The sequence below is a fragment of the Drosophila serrata genome, unplaced genomic scaffold, assembly GCF_035046125.1.
Source record: "Drosophila serrata isolate PLE 108 unplaced genomic scaffold, ASM3504612v1 contig_359, whole genome shotgun sequence".
In the NCBI taxonomy this organism is placed as follows: Eukaryota; Metazoa; Arthropoda; class Insecta; order Diptera; family Drosophilidae; genus Drosophila; species Drosophila serrata.
The window spans coordinates 1,099,245-1,122,000 of record NW_028257257.1 but is presented as its reverse complement, the minus strand read 5'-3'; the positions used below and the strand labels follow the sequence as shown (position 1 = coordinate 1,122,000).

At 33.4% G+C, this 22,756-nt stretch overlaps 1 protein-coding gene across 49 annotated transcripts in view; it reads right to left on the bottom strand.

Annotated features, from left to right (window-relative positions):
* Positions 1 to 22,756, bottom strand: part of Rbfox1 (RNA-binding Fox protein 1) — a 148,669-nt gene that overhangs the window by 87,921 nt on the left and 37,992 nt on the right. For 5 of the 49 annotated variants that reach the window (XM_086838730.1, XM_086838741.1, XM_086838754.1 and 2 more), the window contains exons 1-2: positions 14,175 to 14,334; positions 11,999 to 12,316 (exon numbers count right to left, since the gene is read on the bottom strand). The exons of 31 other annotated variants lie outside the window; for them this stretch is intronic. In XM_086838730.1, the coding sequence (XP_086694856.1) occupies positions 11,999 to 12,010 (12 nt within the window). In that variant the 5' untranslated portion in view covers positions 12,011 to 12,316; positions 14,175 to 14,334. Of the gene's footprint in view, positions 1 to 11,998; positions 12,317 to 13,421; positions 13,672 to 14,080; positions 14,347 to 22,756 lie in introns of those variants that run through there. 13 more of the 49 variants (XM_086838732.1, XM_086838743.1, XM_086838756.1 and 10 more) reach the window with 7 other exon arrangements.

Below are 22,756 nucleotides of genomic sequence, written 5' to 3'. Positions count from 1 at the left end.
CTCTAAGCTTGACATATTTTTAAAATATGTTAACATTGTTTTAAAATATTTCAAATTAGCTAAAAAGGTAAAGAAATATTTTATATAACTTGATAAAAAAGAAAACCGTCTTCCATTTAGTTTTAAATATTTTTAAAAATGTTATTTTGTTATTAATGATGACTCAAAAATAGTTTAAACTTGCAAATTAGTAAAGAAAAATTTTAATTTAATTTTAATATACTTTTATAAAAGAAAACAAAGACTGTAGACCTTTTAAATATATATTTTTAGAACCAAAAAAGCTCTTTTTTGATTTAAATAATATTTTTAAATTAAAAACACCCTATTTTTATTGCAGTGTTTATGACAATCTCATAGGTTTGAAGGCGAAACGGACTCACAATTTGATTTGTTTCAAGCGGAGTGTGCTAAGGGCAACACACACAACACACACACTGTGCGGAAAGGGGGGCTGCAGGCTACACAATTACAAAAAATGTTTTTTTTTTTCGGATTTTTTCGGGGGCCATTTCAGCCATGTCAGCGTGGCGGTGTTGCCAAACTTCAGCCAGAGAGTTGAGAATCCAGAAAACTGAACCGATTTTAGTGCCGTTTCCAGCGAGACGGCATCAATCGATGCCCGGAATGAGATGAGATGAGATGGGATGAGATGGGATGAGATGGGAGAGCAGCCAGCGAGTGGGCCACAAAAACTGGTAACAGATGCTGCACACGTGTCCCGGGTGCGGTTCGCTGTGTAATTGGATGATGTTCAAAGGACAGAGGGTTTCGGAAGGAACGGGGAGCTGAGAGCTAAAAACAAATAAATAGTCAAGCGGCGGCGGCCATTTCAACATCGCTGTGAGTGAAATACAAATAACATTTAATAAGAAAAGGAAATTGTCTATTTTGGCAGGCAGGCCGAGTCGAGGATGGACTTCATCTATCCACAATCAAAGGGAATTAGCAGAAGGACGACAAGGGAAAATACAGGAAGGATGCGGATCAGGGATTGGATTTTGCTCTCCATTTAGAAGTGTTCGAAATGAGATTTAGTCGAGTGTGTGTGTGTTTCTATGTCCGGAAATAGATAGAGACGTTTATCCGTGAAATGAAAATAAAACTCGGATAGGTGTTGAATTTCCTGTGCAGAGCCTGGAAGAATTAATGAAAACATATATCTGTCCATCTGGTTGATGGCCTTTTGCCATCGTCCATTAGCCCCTTTTTCATCACTGAACCCGCCACGTTTCAATTTTCATTATAATTCTGTTGGTAATTGGTATTAAATGGGAATACTACATTACTTTAATATATTTGTACCACTTTCAATTACCTTTAAAAATGTTGTAAATTATATTAAAGTATTTATAATTTGTTGTGCTGATTAATGTTTGGGGGTTTCACCTTCGTATACCTCAAAGAACACCTAAAATATGTTTATTCTAGGTATTTCAAGCGATATTTTTATATGCCAATTTTTTGGGTAAATTAAAGTTTTTTCAAAGATCATAACTCAGTCAAAAATGCATTAATTCCAATTCGGAAAGCTGTTCTGAGCTTATTTTTATATGGTTAAAAATTCTGCGTACTGAGTTTTATAATTAAGGAATTTTACATTTTTGTCAAATTTTCACATTTTAAAAACATAAAATTTAGGCACAAAATATCGAAAATAAATTCGTAAAAATTATTTTCTCCCAAACATAGCTAGATCGATTCGCCTGTTCATGCTGATCAAGAATATATATGATATATAGGGTCGAAAATAACTCCTTTACAGTGTTTTAAGGTTCTGACTAAAATTATAATGCCATTACTTAACGATAGTTTTATATGGCAATTTTTTCCACAAATCAAAGTTTAAAAAATGCATAACTAAGACAAAAATGCATTAAATTCAATTCGGAAAGCTGTTCTGTGCTAGTTTTTCCAAGGATAAAAAATCTGCCTACTCAGTTTTATAATTAAAGACTATTCAATTTTTGTCAAATTTTTACAATTGAAAAACATAAAATTTAGGCACAAAATATCGAAAATAAATTCGAAAAAATTATTTTCTCCCAAACATGGCTAGACCGATTCAGCTTTCGATGCTGATCAAGAATATATATGATTTATAGGGTCGGAAATGAATATTTCACTGGTTACAAGCTTCTAATTCAAAATATAGTACCCTGGAAAGGTATTAATATTTTTCATACATTTATTGAGCGAACATTGCTCTTTGAACTCAAACTGCAGCTGTTCCTTGAACCCTTATGCACCCCTATGTTCCATTCATTATAATATACATGTTAATTGCTATTTAATATGCCTGCAAATGAAAATTCATTATACACTTTTTTTTCTAAATTGAAATTGATGTCAGAATCGTGCTGAAGTTGAAGGCCGCCTTCATCCGCAACATGTGCATCATGCTGGCAAAAACAACTTCAACTTTGAAAAACATACAAACAAATAGAAAAAACTGTGTAAGTAAAATTTACAAAAATGGCAGACGCTCATTAAAAATCCAGCATTAAAATAGTGGGGCTAAAAGTTAAACATGAAAATGCATAATTAGTTAAGGTAAACGAAACTTAAATAATGATTTATGAGGTATTCTTGGAAGATTTTTAATGCGATCAGGTATTTGGTAAAAAGGAGATATCTGAATAATATTTTACGGCCTTTTAAGATCATGAAAAACATATTATCTTTGCAATAAACCTTTTCTTAAAACCAGATTTTGGCAAAGTTAAGTTAATCTTTAATAAAATAAAACTTTACTGAACCTTTGTTTCTTTATTCACCATATAAAAACCACTTCATAAATATTTGTACAATTTATAAACAATTTTATTGAAAAGCCCATAGCTTTCAGGTTCTAGGTCATTGCAATCACAGCTTCGATTTGCAATGGCGAATAATTAAAAGGCCATAAAGGGAGGGCGAGGATGAGGAGGAGGAGGCACAGGCAAGGTCACCAACTGGGGGACAGCAGCTGTAAAGGTCAGAAGTTGGCCAGGTTACTACTACTACTGCTACTGCTAACCACCGACGATGATGTCAGCCAACTCGTTTATGGTCAAGACAATCGAAACAATGGCGCCTGCTGCCTGACCCATCTTCACCTCCTCCCTTCCATTCAGAAATTAAAAACCCAGAGCGCATCTTCCATTTATCTTTTGCATTGCAACCTGACTTGTTCACCTTGTTGTTTCCACAGAGGAAAAAAAAATAAGGTTTAATAGCATTAATAATGTTTTAAGTATGCAATCTTTTATGATCTCTTCATTTATTTGCAATAAATAAAGTTGCTAGGATAAATATTGGCCTCTTAACTTAACTTGTTGAATGAAATGGTAAATAAAATCATATATTTCCTTAAGAAAACTATATTTTCTATAGAAAAACTATATATTCTCAGTGTTTTATTTAGCCTGCACTGTCGTTTTATGCTAATTGGCAACAGTTAAGGTAAAGTGAGCACAGTTTTTCACAAACGACAGGGTGAAAACGAGTAGCAAATTTGCACTTTTCAGCTAGCTAATAAATTAAATTCATCGAAAAGGCGAAAGCCTCGAGACGCCATTAATGTAATCTTAAAATTTATATATATATATCCACACAGAAGGAACACACAAAATGCAAGCAATAAACAAAAACGAAAAAATATATTAAAAGTTACATTCTCAAATCGTTAAAACGAATTTTAAAGTCACACTTCTGACGCTTATTAGCCAAAGCGAGAATTTATTGCGAAAAATCGTGTAAATATGCATGAGATACATTGTTGTTGTTAGCCAACTTGACTGGCTTATTTGATTGGTAAGAAAATGTGTAAAGCAGCGGCGAGCTTCATCAATGGCTGATTAATTGTATTTGCATAAATTATGCATAGTTTTTTTATTCAATTACGAAAACTATTTACAACGCCATTTATCTGAATTCATGCATAATTCTATAAATAGTTTTTGACTGCAAGTCTATGGGATGTTTCCGGTTATGATTCAGGCGGAGTCTAAGCTATTTTAATAGGTGTCAGGGATAGGAATTTGTAAGAGGCGATGAATCAATACAATTAAATGAGCATTTAAACGGTTTAATTGATAATTGTTAATGTTCTTTTTTTTTAATGATTATGCATAAATCATCAATTTAATGCTAAACTTCATATCAGTTTTTGCATTAAAAAATTAATGTTTGATACCAAACCAATCCCATTTTTAATATCAACCAAGTCTACAGTCTATCTATACAACATTTTGGCGGGCTGTGTAGTAAAATAATTATTTATTTGAGCCAAAAAGTTGCTTACCCACTTTTTTTTATTTATTTGGTGACCAACCCTAAAAAAAAAATGGTAAAACCTTGCTCAATGCTAAATCAAGTGAGCTGTTACTAAATAAATACAGTGGGTCATAAAAAATTATGACAAGTATAATATTTATAATTTACAATTGAAGAGGTTTTAGGAACAAATATAAGATTTAATTTAAAATTAAATAATTTAATAATAATTATATAAAAACTTCAAGGGATTTGGCTTTTGCTTGTTCCACTATAATTCTCAAGTTCGTATTTATCACAGAAATGGTTCCATAAAATCCATTATTAAAATATATATTATCGCTATAATTCTAAATTGTATTTACTTTTTAAATTCTTTAATTATTTATATTAATAAAAAATATTTAAAAAAAAATACTAATAAATCCGACACATTACCAAACCCCACTGTACTTGATTTGACTTTGCCAAGAAATTTTCCCCCGATTACTCAATATAAAAATATTCCTTCTAAATAAAAATATATATAAAAAAATAAAGCTAGCAAAAAATACAAAATAATGTATGCACAAGCGACATGCCTACAATAAAATCTCGTTTATGACATGCAAATAAAATGTAAATTTAGTAGCCCACCGCGAAATAGAAACAACAACAAACAAAAATCGGGTGAAAAGAAATATAGCAACAAAATAAATAAAATAATAGCAAGAAACTGAGAGCTGGGCGAAGAGCACAAAAACACAAGAAGATAAATACAAATAAAAACAAAAGCCGGCAGCGATAAATAAAAAAAGCAAAACAAAAGCCCGAGATCGACTCGAGGCGACAATAAAAATTTGTCGACTGTGTCAGTGTGCGATCAAAAGCGTTCGAAAAAAGCACGTGGGGGCGTAACAAATAGCCACATAAAAGAGTCAGATGGATGAACAGCAAACAGAAACAGCAACAGAAGCAGAAGCACGGAGAAAGAGAGGGAACAAGTGTAGCGAAAAGAGATCGCAATAAAAAGTAGCAGCAGAACAAATGCAGCTACGAATGAGTGTGAGTGTGTGTGTGTGCCTTGTGCTTCACTTGCCGCCAATGAATGAAATCGAATGGGAAGAGTTGTTGAATGAAAGCCCAGCCAGAGCCGAGAAATGGAGTGAAAACAATTAAAACAATTCTCCGCCTGCTAAATAGCAAGTAAATTATGGGTCATAAAACGATTATTATTGCAGCTACTAAAAAAATTTGTAAAGAGCAAGAGAAATTCGATTTAATTGGGAGATTATTTAATGGTTTTTTTGGATAATATTTAAACTATAGATTGATAATATCCACAAATTTGTCATATAAAAAATATTGTAATTATTGATTTATCGGAATTATCAAAAATTCTGGAAATTGTTCTTTTTAACATTTTTTTCCAATATCAGGCTCAATATCTTTTCCATAATATTGATACATTTAATATATACTAAAGATTGATAATGAGGGGAAAAATTTGTTATGATATATCCACAAATTTGTCATATAAAAAATATTGTAATTATTGATTTATCGGAATTATCGAAAATTCTGGAAATTGTTCTTTTTAACATTTTTTTCCATTATCAGGCTCAATATCTTTTCGAAAATATTGATACATTTAATATATTGAATATTTGAACTATAGAAAAATATCAAAATCAACTCTAAAATACCGATATTATTGACAGATATTATTATATTAATTTATCTAATTTTCCATTTACACTAGCTCCATATATTAGACATATAACAATTTATCGTTGTATCGTAACGTTTTAATATAGATAAATATATCGACTTTCTTATAAAATATCCATATTTTCTTACATCAGATTATAAACAATATTATTTAGAAACATAAGAAATAAACAAACATCTTAATTTAAATAAAAACCCCAAATACAATATAATAATATACATTGTATATAATATAATAAATTTAAATACATAAATATATCGACTTTCTTATAAATTATCGATATTTTCGAACATCATAATATAAACTATATTATTTAGAAACCTATAAGAAATAATCTAACATTTTAATTTAAATAAAAACCCCAAATTTAATATAATATTATATATTATTTATAGTATATTAATTTTAAATACATAAATTATAAGTACCAAGACCTAAAATTTCCCTTTTTTTGCAAATATTTTTGTGAAATCATTAAACTGCCGTTAAATTCTCTAGACCTGAACTTGAGCTGCTTTTTTTTCTGCTGCTGCCCACTCAGCCGAAGCGAATAATATTATGAAATCTCCCAGAAAGCTAGACCTGACTGTCTGCTACAGATACCGTTACTTTGGCGACTGCACTATAGAAAAACCTGTTACACTTTTGACCAAGTTTTGTTCGTAGCTGAGTCATATATAAAAAAAAAAAAAAAAAAAAAAAAATAAAACGGTGGCGGGCGGCATGCGACGATCTTGCTAATTGCTTGGAGCAGAAAAGCGCGGCGAGATACCTGGGATATACCTCGTGTGACTGACACCTGCGATTAGCTTTTTAGCCCCTCATTTTTCCCCCCTTCAAGCCATCATCGGTGAACCGAATAATTTGCATGAAACTTGGCTTAAATGTTTCACTCAGCAGCAGCAGCAGCAGGGAGAGAGAAAAAAAATGAAAAATACAGTCAATACTCGGTTAAGTGAACTCACAGAAAAGTTGAGAAATTTTTAAATAATTAAAAAATATAATTTTAGGAAAGAGATAAAGAATAATTGCTTAGGTGATAATTTTTAATGTGTAATTTTTGTATTTTTTAATTGCACTAAGAAAGGTTTTCTATACTTTTTAAAGGTCTTTTTAAGACTTTCATATCTTAATGCACTTTGGGAACCTAAACATTCTCATACAATTTAAGTTGATCAACTGAAAAACTTACTTTATTTTAAACAATCTCCAACTTTCTTCTGTTTTTTTTATGAAAATCATTTAATGAAGCCTCACTGTAAAGCACTACAAAAAAAAGTCACTCCGATAATGTTTCGGTCATTCACATTTGCCGTAACTCTGTTGGCGTTTTGTGTTTTGTTTATCTTTGGCTCTTTCATCTCGAGCTGTGAACTTGTCAGTTACAACAAATTTGCATTTATTCATTCAGTTGTGTTAATTTCATACAATATATTCAATTTACCCGTTTGTTAATTTCAATTTTAAGTGTTTTGCCAGATTTTTTGGAATGTGTTAAAAAAAATAAAACTGGTACATGCGTTATTAAGATCATTTTAACGATGATTATCGGACGGGAATTAATTGATTTTAAAGCTAAAGCTTAAAATAGCTTAATTTAATATGAAAAAACTGCACAAATTAATTGACATTCCAAACTTGTTACGTAAAAAGGGTGCTATTTAAATCAGTTTTCGGTTTAATTTCAGATTTACTGAGCTTAATTGTGGATAATTTACTCAATAAAAAGTATTTTAAAATTAGCAAAGACTTTCAAAGTAAAAGGAGATCAACTAGCAATGTTTTAGATAATTGTTCGCCTCAGGTAAATTCGAAAAAACTATACAAGAAACCTTTTACCTAATTTAAATTTCCAAGTTTTTATTAAGATAAATTGCAAATAAATTTACAAATATCATGTAGCTAAAAATCTGCTTTGAAAGTAACTGGAAACCTACATTTTTATATAATCCAAAGAGAGAGAGTGCCTATTTGGATTGGTCTAGCAATTTAAATAGGGGCTTTTCTAAAGCCAAAATGCTTAAGGGGGAGGGATGAGAAACAGAACAGAGAGCGAGAACAGCAGGCAATTTTTTAAATCAACTTTAATTGAAATAAATTGTCATATCATTTGCCCTGGAAATGGGAATGAAAATGGAAATGGACTCAATTAGATGCGGGCCTTATGTGCGCTCCACTTACTCTACTCTCCAGCACTTTATTTCACTCAGCTCTCAGCTCATTTTTCACATCCAAAAAATATTCACAAATTTTCTCCCCTTGAAAAATTATAGAGCCTACCATCAATCAAGCGGAGGTGGAGTGAAAAATATGAAATTGAAATATGACAAGAACCCAGGCAATCGGCCGAGTAGGGATTGATGACCACTCTGGGTAATGGAAAAATGGAAAATCTACTTAAGAAAATTGTCGGACACATGCCTACATACACTCGGCACATAAATGCAAGACCATAAACAAGACCTAATTGAGTGAAAGTAATTTCTGTACATAAAAAATCATTCGAGATTCGACAAACAACAACCTTCAAAGCTCTGTGTGTATGCCTCAAAAATAAAATAAACATAATTAATAGCAGACATTAAGTCCGAAAGCCATAAGAGAGAGATATCTGTTAGCTTGGGATACAGTACGTTGCGTGATTGTAAGGGAAATTAAAAGCAAACATTTATTGTATTTAAATATATAAGTATATTGGTGTAATGATGATTTCTTGGTTTACATTTTCAAGTGTTCAATAAATGAGTTGTCTTGATTTTAAGGCAATAATTGAAAAAAAATACACATGTATATTAAACAATGTTTAAATAAACCGTGTTTCTGCTATTGTTATCATTATTTCTTTGTTTATTTTTAATGACTGCTTTTGTAGTTTTATAATCCTACAACTCAGTCTATAAATGCCTAAATCTATTTGATTTTAACACACAAAAATCTTAACCAAAACTTTGCGGTTTACTGCACACGCACAATGGACTTCCTCTGATCTCTCTCGGTAAAAACATAAAAAATAAACCCCTTCTGTTGATGAAACCACAAAAACAACAACATACAACAGTTTTATGCAATTTATGTGCAATTTTTCAATTGAATCGCCGCCGGACTTGAAGCAGGAAGGTTTCACTTAATGCGACGCAATTTTGGTTTACTTATTTTTTATTTGCTACAAAAATATTTCTAACGATGACAGCTAGACAAACTTTTAATTGCAATTAATTTGAGTGACATTTGCGAAATAAAATTGAAACTAGAAACCAATAGAAAAAAATAGTGGTGACGACATTGAGTGATTATAAAATTATGGGAAACGTAAAGAAAAGTAGTATAAGTTGTACAGAAAGTTAGACAAGTTGATAGATTAGTTGGATTTTTCATTGGAGAGAATTTATGGCATTGGAAAAGTTGTACATTTTCAATGATATTGATAAAAAAAAAAGAACTTAAAGCTTTCTTATTGGAATCAAGGGGAACTAAGGCCTCTTTTTATATAATTTACTCGGAATATCTTACAAAACTATTATTTAAGTTTTTCCTAACTCAAAAATAATAAATTTACAGAAAATAGGTATTATAAAATATGTTTTAAACATTTCCTAAACTATGATAAATCACTAACCATATTTTTCTTTTCATTTTGTTGAGAAATCCATTAACTAGGCCATTCTATAACCACTTTTAGTGGCGTCTCCATTCATTTTACTAAAAATATAAAAAATAAGACCCACCAAAAGACTCGTTCTGCGATGAGCAACCAAGTCAATGTCATTTCGTGGCGGATCTGACATCATAAAATAGCAAAATAACAGCATAGTTAACCCAAACAACAGCTTCTAGTGCCATTCATCAAAATGTGGTCCAAGTTTCGGCTCGACCAACTTCCTTATCAATCATATGACAGTTAAGTAGTTATTTAACTATACAATTTGCATATCAAACGTACCTGCAAAGAGAAGAGAGAAAAGACAAATGAAACGAAATTAATAAAAAATTGAAATTTATTCGTAGACGTGGGAAAATACATATAAAATACATATATATAGAGACGTTCTTGTTAACACATTGCGGGTATCAGATGAACAGGCAATAAATTGGGGCTCATTATGCCGAGTCGCAGATAATTATATAATGTCCGGGGAAGGCATTAAGAATATATTGTGTGGCTATGTAGCTGATTTTAATGAGAAAAATAACCATAAACGAGGGGGCGGCGGCGGTGGGGAAAAGTCAAGTGGAATTCGAAATCTGAAATCCGAAAAAGCCGCAAATTCGACCCGCATTTTTGGTTTGGCTATCAAATTACCCCCCTCGTTTCTACAAATTTTCCCCCTTCCCCCCTGTCACTCTTCTTCTCTTTGCTGATCCAAAAACAAACAATTGTCCCGCATAAAAAAAGAGAAAAAAAAGAAAACGAAGACAAAGTCAACAAATGGCCAAGAGAGGTTTCTTCTTTATTTTTTCGGGGGAAGGTTAGAGCTCAAGCTCACAACACACGTGTGAGTACAACATTTGACATTATTTGTTGTTGTCTGAGCAAATAGGTGAGCAAACAGAGACGGAAATAGAAAGGGAGAGAGAGAGAGGTGTGGGGACACACACACTTACAGAGAATTTGACTAATAAGGATTTTAGCACGAGCCACGATTTCGCCTTAAATCGAGAGTAAAACACACACAAAAAGGACGTGCATTCAGAGAAGATGAAACCGAAAAATGCAAATACTTTTAGCGGAAACATTTATTTTTGTATAATATAAGGGAATATATCAAGAAGGTGTTAACTTTAATTTATTTTCTATATCTAATTAATAAACCTAAGGTTTATTGGTACCCCTTTTCATGAATGATATTAATTTTTGTAAAATAATCTACATTTATTATGCATTTAAAGTATCTATTTTGGTAAGATTTTACTATTATTTTTGTTCTCCTAAATTTAAAAACTGATTTTTGAAGCATATTTATATACTTGTATAATGTATTTAAGTTATTATTAGTTTTTATTTGTTATTTGCAACCTATAAGAAAAACAATCAGTGTTTAAAGTAGCTTAAATCAAGAAATATTAGGAAATTAATTCCTGATTTCTATAGAACATATAGAATAAATAAGACATATAATAATAATAAATATAGAATCTTCTAGATAGAATCGAATCTTTTGTATGTTTAAATTATTATATTTAGATTTAAATATTTAAATATCCAATAACTTAATATAAGTTTTAGCATTTTGTGCATAAATAAATAGATGTTTATCATTTTGTGCATAAATAAATAGAAGTTTTAGCATTTTGCGCATAAATATTGATACAGATTTTTAAAGCAAGGTCTCTACTGAAATCCTACCTAAACTAATAAAAAACCAAGACCCAAGCTTACTTCGGGAATCCGAATTTTAAATACCCTAAAAGTTTGCAATAGGATCATGGGTTCTAATGATCATAACTAAGCCAAAAATCCATTAAATTCAATTCGGAAAGCTGTTCTAAGCTAGTTTTTATAAGGTTAACAAATATGCATACCTAGTTTTAAAAGCTACAAAATTTAATTTTTTTGAAATTTTTGTTCGATAATTTTAATGATATAAAATTTAGAAAAAAATTAAAAATTTTTTTATTCTGCAGAATATAGCTCAATCGATTTGGCTGTTTACGCTGATCAAGAATATATATGGTTTATAGGGTCGGAAATGATTCATTTGACTAAAAATATAATACATAATAATTAAACACTTGGGTTTTCTTAGGACAAATTTACCTAAAATTCATTGAATATCCCCTTAAACCCCGTTACTTTGTTTGGAGTGATCACTGTTACACAGTCGCTACTGAAAACTGCAGCAGGAACAACTTCAGACAAACAAACAAACAGCACGGAATAGAGCCGAGTTTACTTTTTATTGTTGTTTGCCGTTTGTCGACGTTATTTACGACTTGCAATGTTTGGAAATGTTTGTTTTCTTCCTTCTTTTTTCCTCTCTGAACTCTGTTTGCTTTTCTGTATTTCGTATTTTTCGTATTGGTGCTGCTTACCGGATAATACATTCCTTGCGGAGGAAGAAAAAATGCCCCTGAGCCCCACAGTTTGACGGCTTTTTATGTTCACAGTGGCGCCTCGCAAATATGATGTGTAACTCCTTGCTAATTTCTCTGCGTGTATATGCAGGGGAGGGGAGGATAGTCTACTCTCTTTTTCAAGGGTAGAAAGTTCACTTTACTCTCGATTTTGCATATATTTCATTGGTTTTCAATTGGTATTTGATTTTTATTTTTATATATTTTTTACTTGGGTTTTATTTTGGTTTTGGCACAATTTTTGTTTCTCCTTTTTTCTTGCGATTATAAACTTTACTGCGGTGGGAATAATTTAAAAGTAAAAAATTTGGTTAAATAAGAGAATGTAGAAGGAATACGCGGGACACGTTTTTGCACTTTAAATTTTATATTTCCGAGCACGCAAAACTATTATTTTCTTGCCGCAAAATATATTCAAAGTCGCACGTGCGAGCAAGCGAGACGGAGCGCGGCGGCACAGTGAGAGAGAGAGACAGGCAGCGAGGGGGGGGGGAGGACCGAAAGATAGTAAACAATCGATAAAAGTGAAGGTGGAAATATTTAAAATATTTTGGACTTTGTATTTAATACTTCAATATGATTAATGATTTAGGAGTTACAAATAGATTTTAAATTTCAATAAATATTTAGAAATACTTTAAAATTATGTAACAATTTTAATTTTTCATATCAAGTAAGATGTAACTTGAGTTTAAGTAGATTATTTAATAAATAAATTACTTGAACATCAAATTGTGAGCCCATAAATGCTATTTTTATACAAGAACTCATAAGAATATAGTTTTTAGAAACATAAAACTGAGTTTTATGAGTTTAATTAATTATTAAAAAAAAAAATAGTAAACATTATGCCTAATATTAATCGTTAATTTTGAATTATTGAATGAATTTTTCTCTTTCAAGGCTTTACTGTAACGATAAAGTACAAATTCTTGTTTGTTGTTTTTAGGGGTGGCTTTCATTCTTTCTTTTTTTTTTGCATTTTGGGCTCCTGAGAAACTGAACTGAAACTACACGGAACGAACGCAACACAAACGGTCCTCCCTTTTGGATGTTTTAATTTTTCGAAAACGAAAACAGAACCGAAACAGCTTGCCAAAAGGGAAATGCGCAAAAAAGACGGCGCAAACTCGAGACAAAAGAGATGGGGCGTTGATGATGATGATGATGATGATGCGAAGCGCAGGAGAAGATGGAAGAGGAGGAAGGGAAGCAGAAAGTTTACAATTTTTAATAAGAAATTCCTAGTTTCCTCTTTGAGTATTTATTCCAAAGCCAAACAATTGGATATTTTTAAAATTTTCTAGATTTTTCTGTTATTTTCTGAGATTTTTGTTTATTTGTTTTTTTATTTTTTTTTTTCACACACTCTCACACACACATAAAGGGGTTTCATTGTCTGCAACGCATCCCTTGGATATACTCTCTATTTTTTTACGCGCTTTGGCACTTTTTCCCAGACATTTTATGACTATATATTCCGAGTGTTTCTTATTTAACGGACCGAACTTTTTACATTTGATTTTGTTTCCGATTTTCTTATTTTATTTCCATTTTATATTCGAAACAAAGCAGCTGAGAGAGCTAGAGAGAGAGAGACCCCTGCCGAGACAGGGAGAGAGAGAGAGATGCTGCCGCATAAAGACAACCAGAGAGAGAGGCCGAGTAAAGAGAGCCAGATGAGTGGGAAAAATCGAATCAGAATTGTGAGCGCATAAAGGATGGCAGGATAAACGAGCGGGCAAAAGGCAAAAGCGGTGCGAAGGCAACAACACAGCAATGGCCACAAAAACATGTGCGTGAATGAATTCCGTTTTATTTCGTTTTCGTGCGCCTCTTCTTTGCTGCTTGGCAGCAGCATCTCGCGGATGGTAGTGGGGGAGCGGGACGGGGTACGGGGACGAGAGTGAGTGCGAAGGAGACGCACAACGAAATCACGTCCCTCGCTGCTGCTGCTTCTTCTTCTTCTCGCCGCATGGCATATATATTTATTTTTAACTTTTCATTTCATTTATCTCGCCGCTTGTCTTTTTCGCTCACTATATTTTTTTTTTTTAGTTTTCCGCACTGCACTTTTCACGTTTCGAAGGGTTTATTTTTTTGTGTTGCCTTGGTCTCGCTGTTTTATTTTTACCGCTTTTTTGTTTTGGCAAAATTACATATTTCACCGCTGCTTTGCGTTTTATTTATATTTATATATTTTTTCCACTGAGAGACCACGAACTTGTTGCGAAGAAAGGCGCCGAAACACAGAGCAGAGTAACTGTATAATAGAGGCACAAACAATTTTTGCCGTCGAACAACTCTCTGCCAACGTCGGCGCTCGAACCTGTTCGAAGCAAACAGCTGTTGGATATGTTGGCTTGCTCTTCTTAATACGCCGAACCTCGGTACATGAATGTTATATTAGCTGCATAAGTTAAATTCTGTTAATGACATGTTAGCGTATTACACAAAAAACTTTGATTTAAGTTATTTGTTATTTATCTATGCATAGTTATATGTGATTTAAAAAAATTATATTTTTCAATTTCCATTATTTCTAATTTAGCAAAATTTAAATATATCTATATTTTCCTGGAGGCACAAACATAGCAAAAACTTAACAGTGGTTTCTCTGTTGTTCATCAAACAAGTATGAAATGTAAGTTGTAGTTGAAAGAAGAAGAAGAGAGCCATACAGCAATTGAGAGATAGCCGTTGTGTTCGCTCTCTCTTTCGGGTATCAGCAGCAGCAGGCGTTAGTGTCTGGCTCCTCGTTGCGTTGCTGTTTGATCTCAATTTGAGTTAACAGAGTGCTGTTAAGCTGTCACTTAACAGGGATCTAACAGGAGCTAATCGATAAGTTATTTTTTGCTTGTTATCGAACTGTTAGGCATTTGAAATTCTTGTAAATTCCTTTAAAACGTTGAATTTTTATGGGTAATATATAACATTTTGTTTTTAAGTACTTAATTTGGAGAAATAGTAATTTTTCGTCTTCTGTTTGTTTCATTTTCAAAACCAATTTTAATAAATTTGTCTTGAAATACACATTTTTCTAAAAGATGGTTTTGTATTTTCCTTTTCTATACAAAACTATGAATATTAAATTTTAAATTTCTAAAATTTTCCCTTTAAAAACCCGATTTTAAAGACTCTTTTGGATTCTTTTGATTGCTGCGCCCATAACTCTGCATAAAATGGTCGGCTTTTCAAACTTTCCGCCCGGTTTTTTGGCCATCAAAAAGTCGCCTTCTGGCATTTGTCTCAGTTTCGTCAGCTTTTCGCAGGCTTTTCCCCTCGTTTTCCCCCGTTTCCCCACACTTTTTCCCATCATATATGGGCTCAACAAACAACGTCCGAGGTCCGACAAATCAAAAATTCGCCATGAGTCTGCAGGAAAGCTTTGTTTTTGGGTTTTCCTTTTTTTTTTTGGTGGAGTGAAGGATATTTCCAGAGTATTTCCAGGATTCGGAGGGAGATGGTTCCTGGTAAAACCGAATCAAAAGTGTCAAGTCTCATTTTTGGTTGTCCAGGACAACGCTTGTCAAGATTGCATTAGCCAAGCGTCCTGCTAGAAAAGGAGGAACGAAACAGGAACAGAGAAGCTAGTCTAGCAGAAAAATACACTGAAGAAAAAGGGGTTTTAAAATGTTAAAATTCTTAAAAAAAAGATAAAATTTTCCCAAAAAAAATACAATTTTTGAATAATTTTAAGCTAATAAATAAATGTTAAATAGTATGATTTATGCAGTCGTTTCAAGTTACAAAAAAATATATATTCCCCTTGAAAATAGTTACATTTTCCCCCAGTGGAACAGCACCAGAAGTGGGCGTGGTTATTTCGAGGGAGGCTTATTAACACGACGGACAACAGCAGGCGTCGTCAGTCGCCAGAAAGAGGAAAAACCAGAGGAAAAGCGGGTTGGCGAAATGGGAGGATGGAGGGGGAATCCCCTAGGCTGGCAAATGCAAATGGATTCACCGCAGGAGTAAAAGAGAAAGCCTAAAATGACCGCCGCCTGGCCATAGAAAGTGAGAAATTTTTGCACTGCAACCGGATGCACATGATACTAGCATAGCCTAGCTCCCACTTTTCCACACTTTTCCCCTCCCAGGATTTTTCCCACCTCGTCGCCATCCCGCATAAATGCAGAATCCCCCATCGCTGGCAACTTTTTAATCCCTTTTGGCCGGCAAATTGTCGCCAACACTCATTTTCCCGCCTTTCTCCTCTCCTTGCCGGGAAAATGAGCAACGTGCTGAGGTTTTACGCCGTTTTCCACGCTTTTCCATTGCCTTGCAGCAACAATATTTTTCCCTTTTTAGGGGATAAGCTTCAAAATTGAAAAAGGGAAAAATAAGTAAAGTGTATGAACATCAGCAGATAAGTTTGGGAAAGTCCCCCCACTTAATATTGGCCAAGGTAAGAGCGGCGGAAAAGTGGGGGGATTTGGCGGTGGATAAATCACTTTTAATATCCGAAATGGAAATGCGATGAAAAATGATTCAACTAAAGGCGAAAAGGTGTGCGAAATGCGTAAAAAGAGGCATACAAATAAAATAAATGAAAAAGGGGATATCGGGAAATAAAATATGATCAATAAAAAATAAATCAAAAAGGAAATAAAACAAGAAAAATGAATGAAAATAGCAAATTAAATTTAAAAATTATTTAACAGATCAAAATATTTTACTATAGTCAGTTTCGTGATAAATAAATCTAATTTTAAATAAAGCAATGACCTAAGAATTAATTGAAACTTAAAGATATATTATAATTTAAGTAATTTCCATCACCTTTATAGTTTCTATAGAAATTCCATTTACAAATTACTCTTCTCCTTTTCAAAGCCTGAAGTTTTCTGCAAAAGCCACCTAAATCTTTAGCCAACCGCGACTAAGGGAAAACTAAAGAAGGAATTTTCCCAGGCACCCACGCTGCCACCTCTTTCCACTCCTCCCCTGGGAGCTGACCTGCCTCTGAATTTGATATATGTAAAGAGGGGGAGAAGGGAAAAGGGAGAAGGAGGAGGAGTAGTGTGGCCAACTAACCGCAAACAATAACAAACGATGGCCAAAAGCGAAACAGAAGCTGTTTCTGTTTCAGTCAACGGCGCCTACACAGGCGTCCCGTCCTCCTCCTCCCCCTCGTCCTCCTCCTCTCACTACCCCCCTCTTGAGGGGTGGAATCCGTCGGGGTGCCATTTACAAGGAGCCAAGGATTTATGATGCCTGTTATCGCGCCCAGGACGCGAGGAACGCAGCGCAGCAGGCGAAAACGATGACAAAAGGTGTCCACCAAGGGGGGGAAAAGCTCCCAGGGAGGAGACGAGGAAAACTCCAAGGGACAAGACAGGGACAGGGACAGGCAAAGCAAAAAATCAGCAATGGCGTGGAAGGCAGATAAAATCTCGCACGCAGCAAATAAAATATGGACGAAAAAAACAAACAAAACATAACATAGCATACTTTTTGGGGGCAACATATGGAAACGGAAAATTTTTGAAGGTTCAGTGATGAAAAGTTAGAAGGTTTTTTTTTGTAACTTTTTAAAATAAGAAATAAGGTACATTTAATTTATTTTTATTAAAACATAAACTAAAAAAAATTAAATAATTTTAAAATGTGGAAAAAAACATTTTTTAAGCATTTAAAACAAGAGTTTTGTGATTCTTAAAAAAAAGAGTTTTTTAAGATTGAAAAGTGTTGGAAAACACATTTTGTAAGCTTTATAAAAAACATTTAAAAATTAATTTTTCAAGATTTAATAGTGTTAAAAAATATAAGCTAACAATTTATTGATTCTTAGCCATTTTTCATCCCATTTTTATCTCCCTTTAGCCATAAAATCCAGCCATGTCTGGTTAACAGGGCTCCAAACAGGGGTTAAAATGTGAAATTTAATGGGTTAAGCGGGGGTTTCTGGGTTAAAGGGGTTGCTTTTTGTTGTATTTTTGGGGCGAGGCCATAAACACATGTGTTGTTCCATTCACTTGTAGCGCAAATTGGTTAGCTTGGGGGATGCGAGAGATGCTCTCCTGCCACCCAATTAATCGGAACTTTATGGGGTTATTTATCCAAAACATTCTCAGCCAAGAGTGCTGCCATCAAATCGACATTAATTAAATTAAATTCTGCTAAAGAAAGAGAAAAAAAAACACAAACATAGCGTCTAATTAAAAAGGCAAAAAACCGTTTGCCAAGAGCCTAAAAGTATCTATTACTAGCGTTCGCTCTTGGCTAAATTAGTCAATAAATTAAAGGCAGCCCGGAGACCGTAACGAGCCCAAAAACATTGCATTAAAAAAACCATTCATTAAAATGGCAAAATGTGGCGCAGAAATTTATGGCCCAAACCAAGAGAGAGAGAGGGAAACCTGAACGCGTCTCAAGTGGCAAATAGAAACAGAATCTGAAAAAGCAACAGAAACAGAAACAGGAGCACACTGAAGCCAGCATCCTTGCTCCGAGCAGTTCAAATCTTTAAGCTTAGGTCGCCTGGAGTATCCTTTTGACTCCCTCCAGCTTTTGGTAGCAAAAGGAAAACATGGTGGAAGGAAAACTAACAGGTGGGCGCGGTCGCAAAGGGAGGTCCTTTGATACTGTGGAGCTTTTCTGAGGGTATGATAGTTTGGTATTTGACCTAAAGAGAGTAGAGTAATTATTTTAAACTGTTGTAAAATATTTTAATACATTTTACTAAGATAAAGAGCATTTTATTTCTTTAAAGGTATAATTCCAAAGTTCTTTTCATGAGGTTTTTGTGGGGAAATGTTAAAGCATTTTAGAGAAAGTAAAGTAAAGAAAGAAATTCAGCTTGTAAGTTTAATATTAAACGAAGCATTTTAGACTCTTTACTGTATTAAATAAATATTTTATGGAAGAAAACCTTCTTTATTCTTATATTTCTTTTATCTATATTCATTTCAAAGCAAGTTTAAGGTGTATAATTGAATTTCTAATTTAAATAATGGGTATTTAACCTCAAACTATACTCTATACATTTTATCTCGTATTTAGGCGATGGAGGTGAGCTTGTTCCCCATACAGTTCAATGCGCTCGCCATGCACTCAATTATAATTTGCGAGCTTGGCTTCAGACAGAGGCCGCCCAAGGGACGACGATGACGCGTCATCAGGCCATTAGCAAAGAGCAAACTCTCACAAACATACATATACATATGTTTTTGGGAGAGAGGGGGGGCTTAGGGGAAAATTCTGGATAAATAATGGGAGAAACTACACTGCAAATTAAACTATATAAGCATTGAAATTGGAATATTTTGAGGGGAGTTCTGAGAGAGGAAAACATTAAGAAGGGTTCAAGATGGTAGCTATTAGTTTAATTTATTTAGTATCATTAAAATATAGTTTCAAACTATTTTATTTGAGATGAAATTATATAATCATATATAGAATAAATTGTTATAAAATTATTTTCCTATTTAAAATTCAATGATTTGTAAACTTTATTTGGTGTAAATGTTTATTTTAAAATTGAAATATCCTAAAAAATATTTTTTTCCTAAAGTAAATCATTTTTATATAATAATTAAATAATTTTGTAATATTTCTTTCGGTGTAAATTGAAGCCCAAATGTATGAGCAGCATTTGCAGCATGTTAAAAGCATTTTGTAGGTTCAGGTTGGGATACATTTTCCCTCCCACTGTCACTCCACACTTTTCCCCTGGACTCGCACATCCTTTCACTCATTTCCTTTCATTTGGGTTCAGCTTTTGTGTGTATTTAGCTGCGGTATCCTTTGGTTTTGCTTCGTTGCTGATTTGCGTAATATTTCTTGATTTTTAGTTAAAGAACGAACCCTGTATATCTTCTATATCTTGACTATATTTAGCTGCCCACTCAGGTAATGGCTATAAAAATAAACTAACCACCGTTAAACCTAATTCGATGGATAAATAGGAAATTAAATTGGGGAAACATCCATAAAAAACAGCATCACTTTTCCAAAATACAGCCACTAAAAGGCCCAGCCATAATGGATATTTGTACTCTATTTTTTCGTCTTTTCTTGGCACTCTTCCCGTAAAAATCTATTTGGAAAAAAATAAGGCGTATTATTTTTGACTAAATTCCAAGGAGATACAATAAAATTCAATTGCAAACTTAGCTCTCGGCGGCGGCAAATGAAAACAAAATAATGAATATACTCTTCTTGATTTTCTTTTTGGCCAGCAGAAGCTTACAGCGACGCCGAGAAACTTGGCAAGTTCTTAGCCACAAGGAAAAGTGGGCTTCCTGCAGCAAACACATGTCAAATGGGGCAGGACTCGTAATACTCCCTTTCCCTTCCCTTGGCCACGTTTTCTTTTTGGGGGCAAAAAACAAGTTTTTACTTCTAGGAAAAGCTTTTTGGAAAAAGTTGCACGGACAAATGGCAAAACTGCTTATCTCAACAAAAAGCCAAAGACGCTTGGGCAAAAATAAGAGGAAAATATATATATATATATATATATCGGTAGAGTTTGGTTGGTGTAAGGCATTGCCGATGGGGGCGTGGCTGGTTGCACTAATGGTGCCAAGCAACCGGAAATGCCGCCATGCATGTCTGCCTCCATTTCAGAGGCTGTGTATCGTCCTTTTGCCACCCAGTTTTCACCTCTTCATCTCCCCCCTCAGACTAAATCTTGATTGCCCTTTGCTGCTGGCCAAAAAAAAAAAGGAAAAATATATACTATAAGTTCCCTCACAATTTGCTCTACGAAGTGTCTCTTTTCTTTTCTCTTTTTCCTCCTTGAATCGAAGACGTATATATATCATAGCATCTGATATATATCCACTCTTTTTTTGCTATGATAATTTCCGCAGTATTTTATATAGAAACAAATCAGTTTGATTTTAAGAAACACAGCAGCAAAAAAGGACAGACTTGGCCAGGCAGGAGACAAAAAAACGTGATGAGCGAATTGGAATTGACATGTTGGCCACTGGCCAAAAGTTGGCCAAAATGAAGTCGGTTGGAGAGGCCGAGCCCTTATGCAAGGAGCCAATAATAAGCAGGTCGCTTGATAGGATAAAAATGGGGTTCCCCCTTATCTCACTTTTCTAGATTATTAGAATTGGGAGATTTTAAGGAATTTTTACAGGAATTGATAAAAATTTTGAATGATATTTATAATAGATTTAAAGGAGACTTTAGGAAGACTTTAGGTAAACTTAAAAGATATTTTATGGGTAATAAAAGAGAATTTTTTAGGGATTTTTATCTGATTTAGAAAACTTTTTAAAACTTAGTTTTTTAAATTGTGAGAAGACCTTAAGGAGACTAAAGAAATGTAAGTAACATTTTTAAAACATTTTGTAAACATTCTTATGACATTTCAAAGAAAATTTGAAGAGATTCTAAAAATGTTCTTAGATTTTAAAGCAATTTAAGGCTAAATTAGTCACAAAAATAATTTATAATATGTAAATCAATAGACATTTAATTTGAGTTTTCAATTAAAAATGCCCAGCAGCTTTTGATCACCAAAATAATTGATTTCCAAGCCCACAGCCTCTCCGATGAGCCTAATTAACTTCAACTACCTGAGGATCAAAAGGATAGCGATTTGTCATAATTAAGCAGCTAAAGACCAACTTAAAAAACTTTATCTGCAAGGCTCATTGCATAATCAACGTCCTGCCACAAAAAAGTGAAAAAACACACACATGCTGTGCCAAAATATACCGCGTGAAATTGTGCTAAAGTTAATTGAATTTTGACCAGAGCGAACAATTTCCCCTTTTGGCATTTTAAAGCATTGTTGTTGTTGATGGGTTTGCCTGTTAATCCAATTAGACACGAAATTTTTGGGTTCTTTTTGTTGGTTTTAGTTTGTTGTTGGCCGTTTCAGTTGGCGGCATTAGCTCAAAAGTTGGCCCATTAATGGTAAAACAAAATTCACTTTTGCATCGCCGAAAATTCCCATTTAGTGAGTGGTAGGCAATAATGCACAGGGAAAAATTTGTATAACGAGCATAAAATAAATAATGTATTTTAAATTTTAATATAATGTTATATATTAATATTATGGGTTGGAATGTGAGATCTATCTATAACAAAGCAAAAGATGCATTAGTCCCTATTTGGCTTTAATTAATTAAAGTATTTAATAATTAATATATGGCTTTAATAAAGCATTTAATGCATTTTACACAATTTGAAAATGGGGTCTAGACAATAAGGAAATTAATTGGGGTCGAAGGGCAATCACTATCACTGCCACTATCACTAAAGATGTGAACAGTGCGGAGGCCGCACACAGAATGAGGGCGGAGCGAGTGCAGGGTCCGGTATTTATAGTCTCCGAGAAAAGAGAGCCGAGAAAGTGAGAGCGAGAGAGCAGAGGCATCACTAGCGATAGGCAGAGGGAGAAAGCGATCTGTATGAATACACCGAGAGGGATAGAGAGAAAGAGATCTCTGGAGCTACACAGAGAGGGATAGACATACAGATCGACTTGGCTATTAAAGCTTATCGAGAATATATACATTTTATGACTCCTTCACTGCGTTGCTTTACAATACAAGAGTAATAATGCAAGAGTATAAAAATGTGTGGTGTTAAAAAAAATAAATACATTTAAACATATATAAAAGAATAGAATTTTAGAAAAAATGCATTAATAAATAATATAGGTTTAAAACACATTATAAATAAAATAAATTATTATAAATATTAATAATATCATTATTGAAAAGATTTATTTTCAGATGTGTCCCTAAT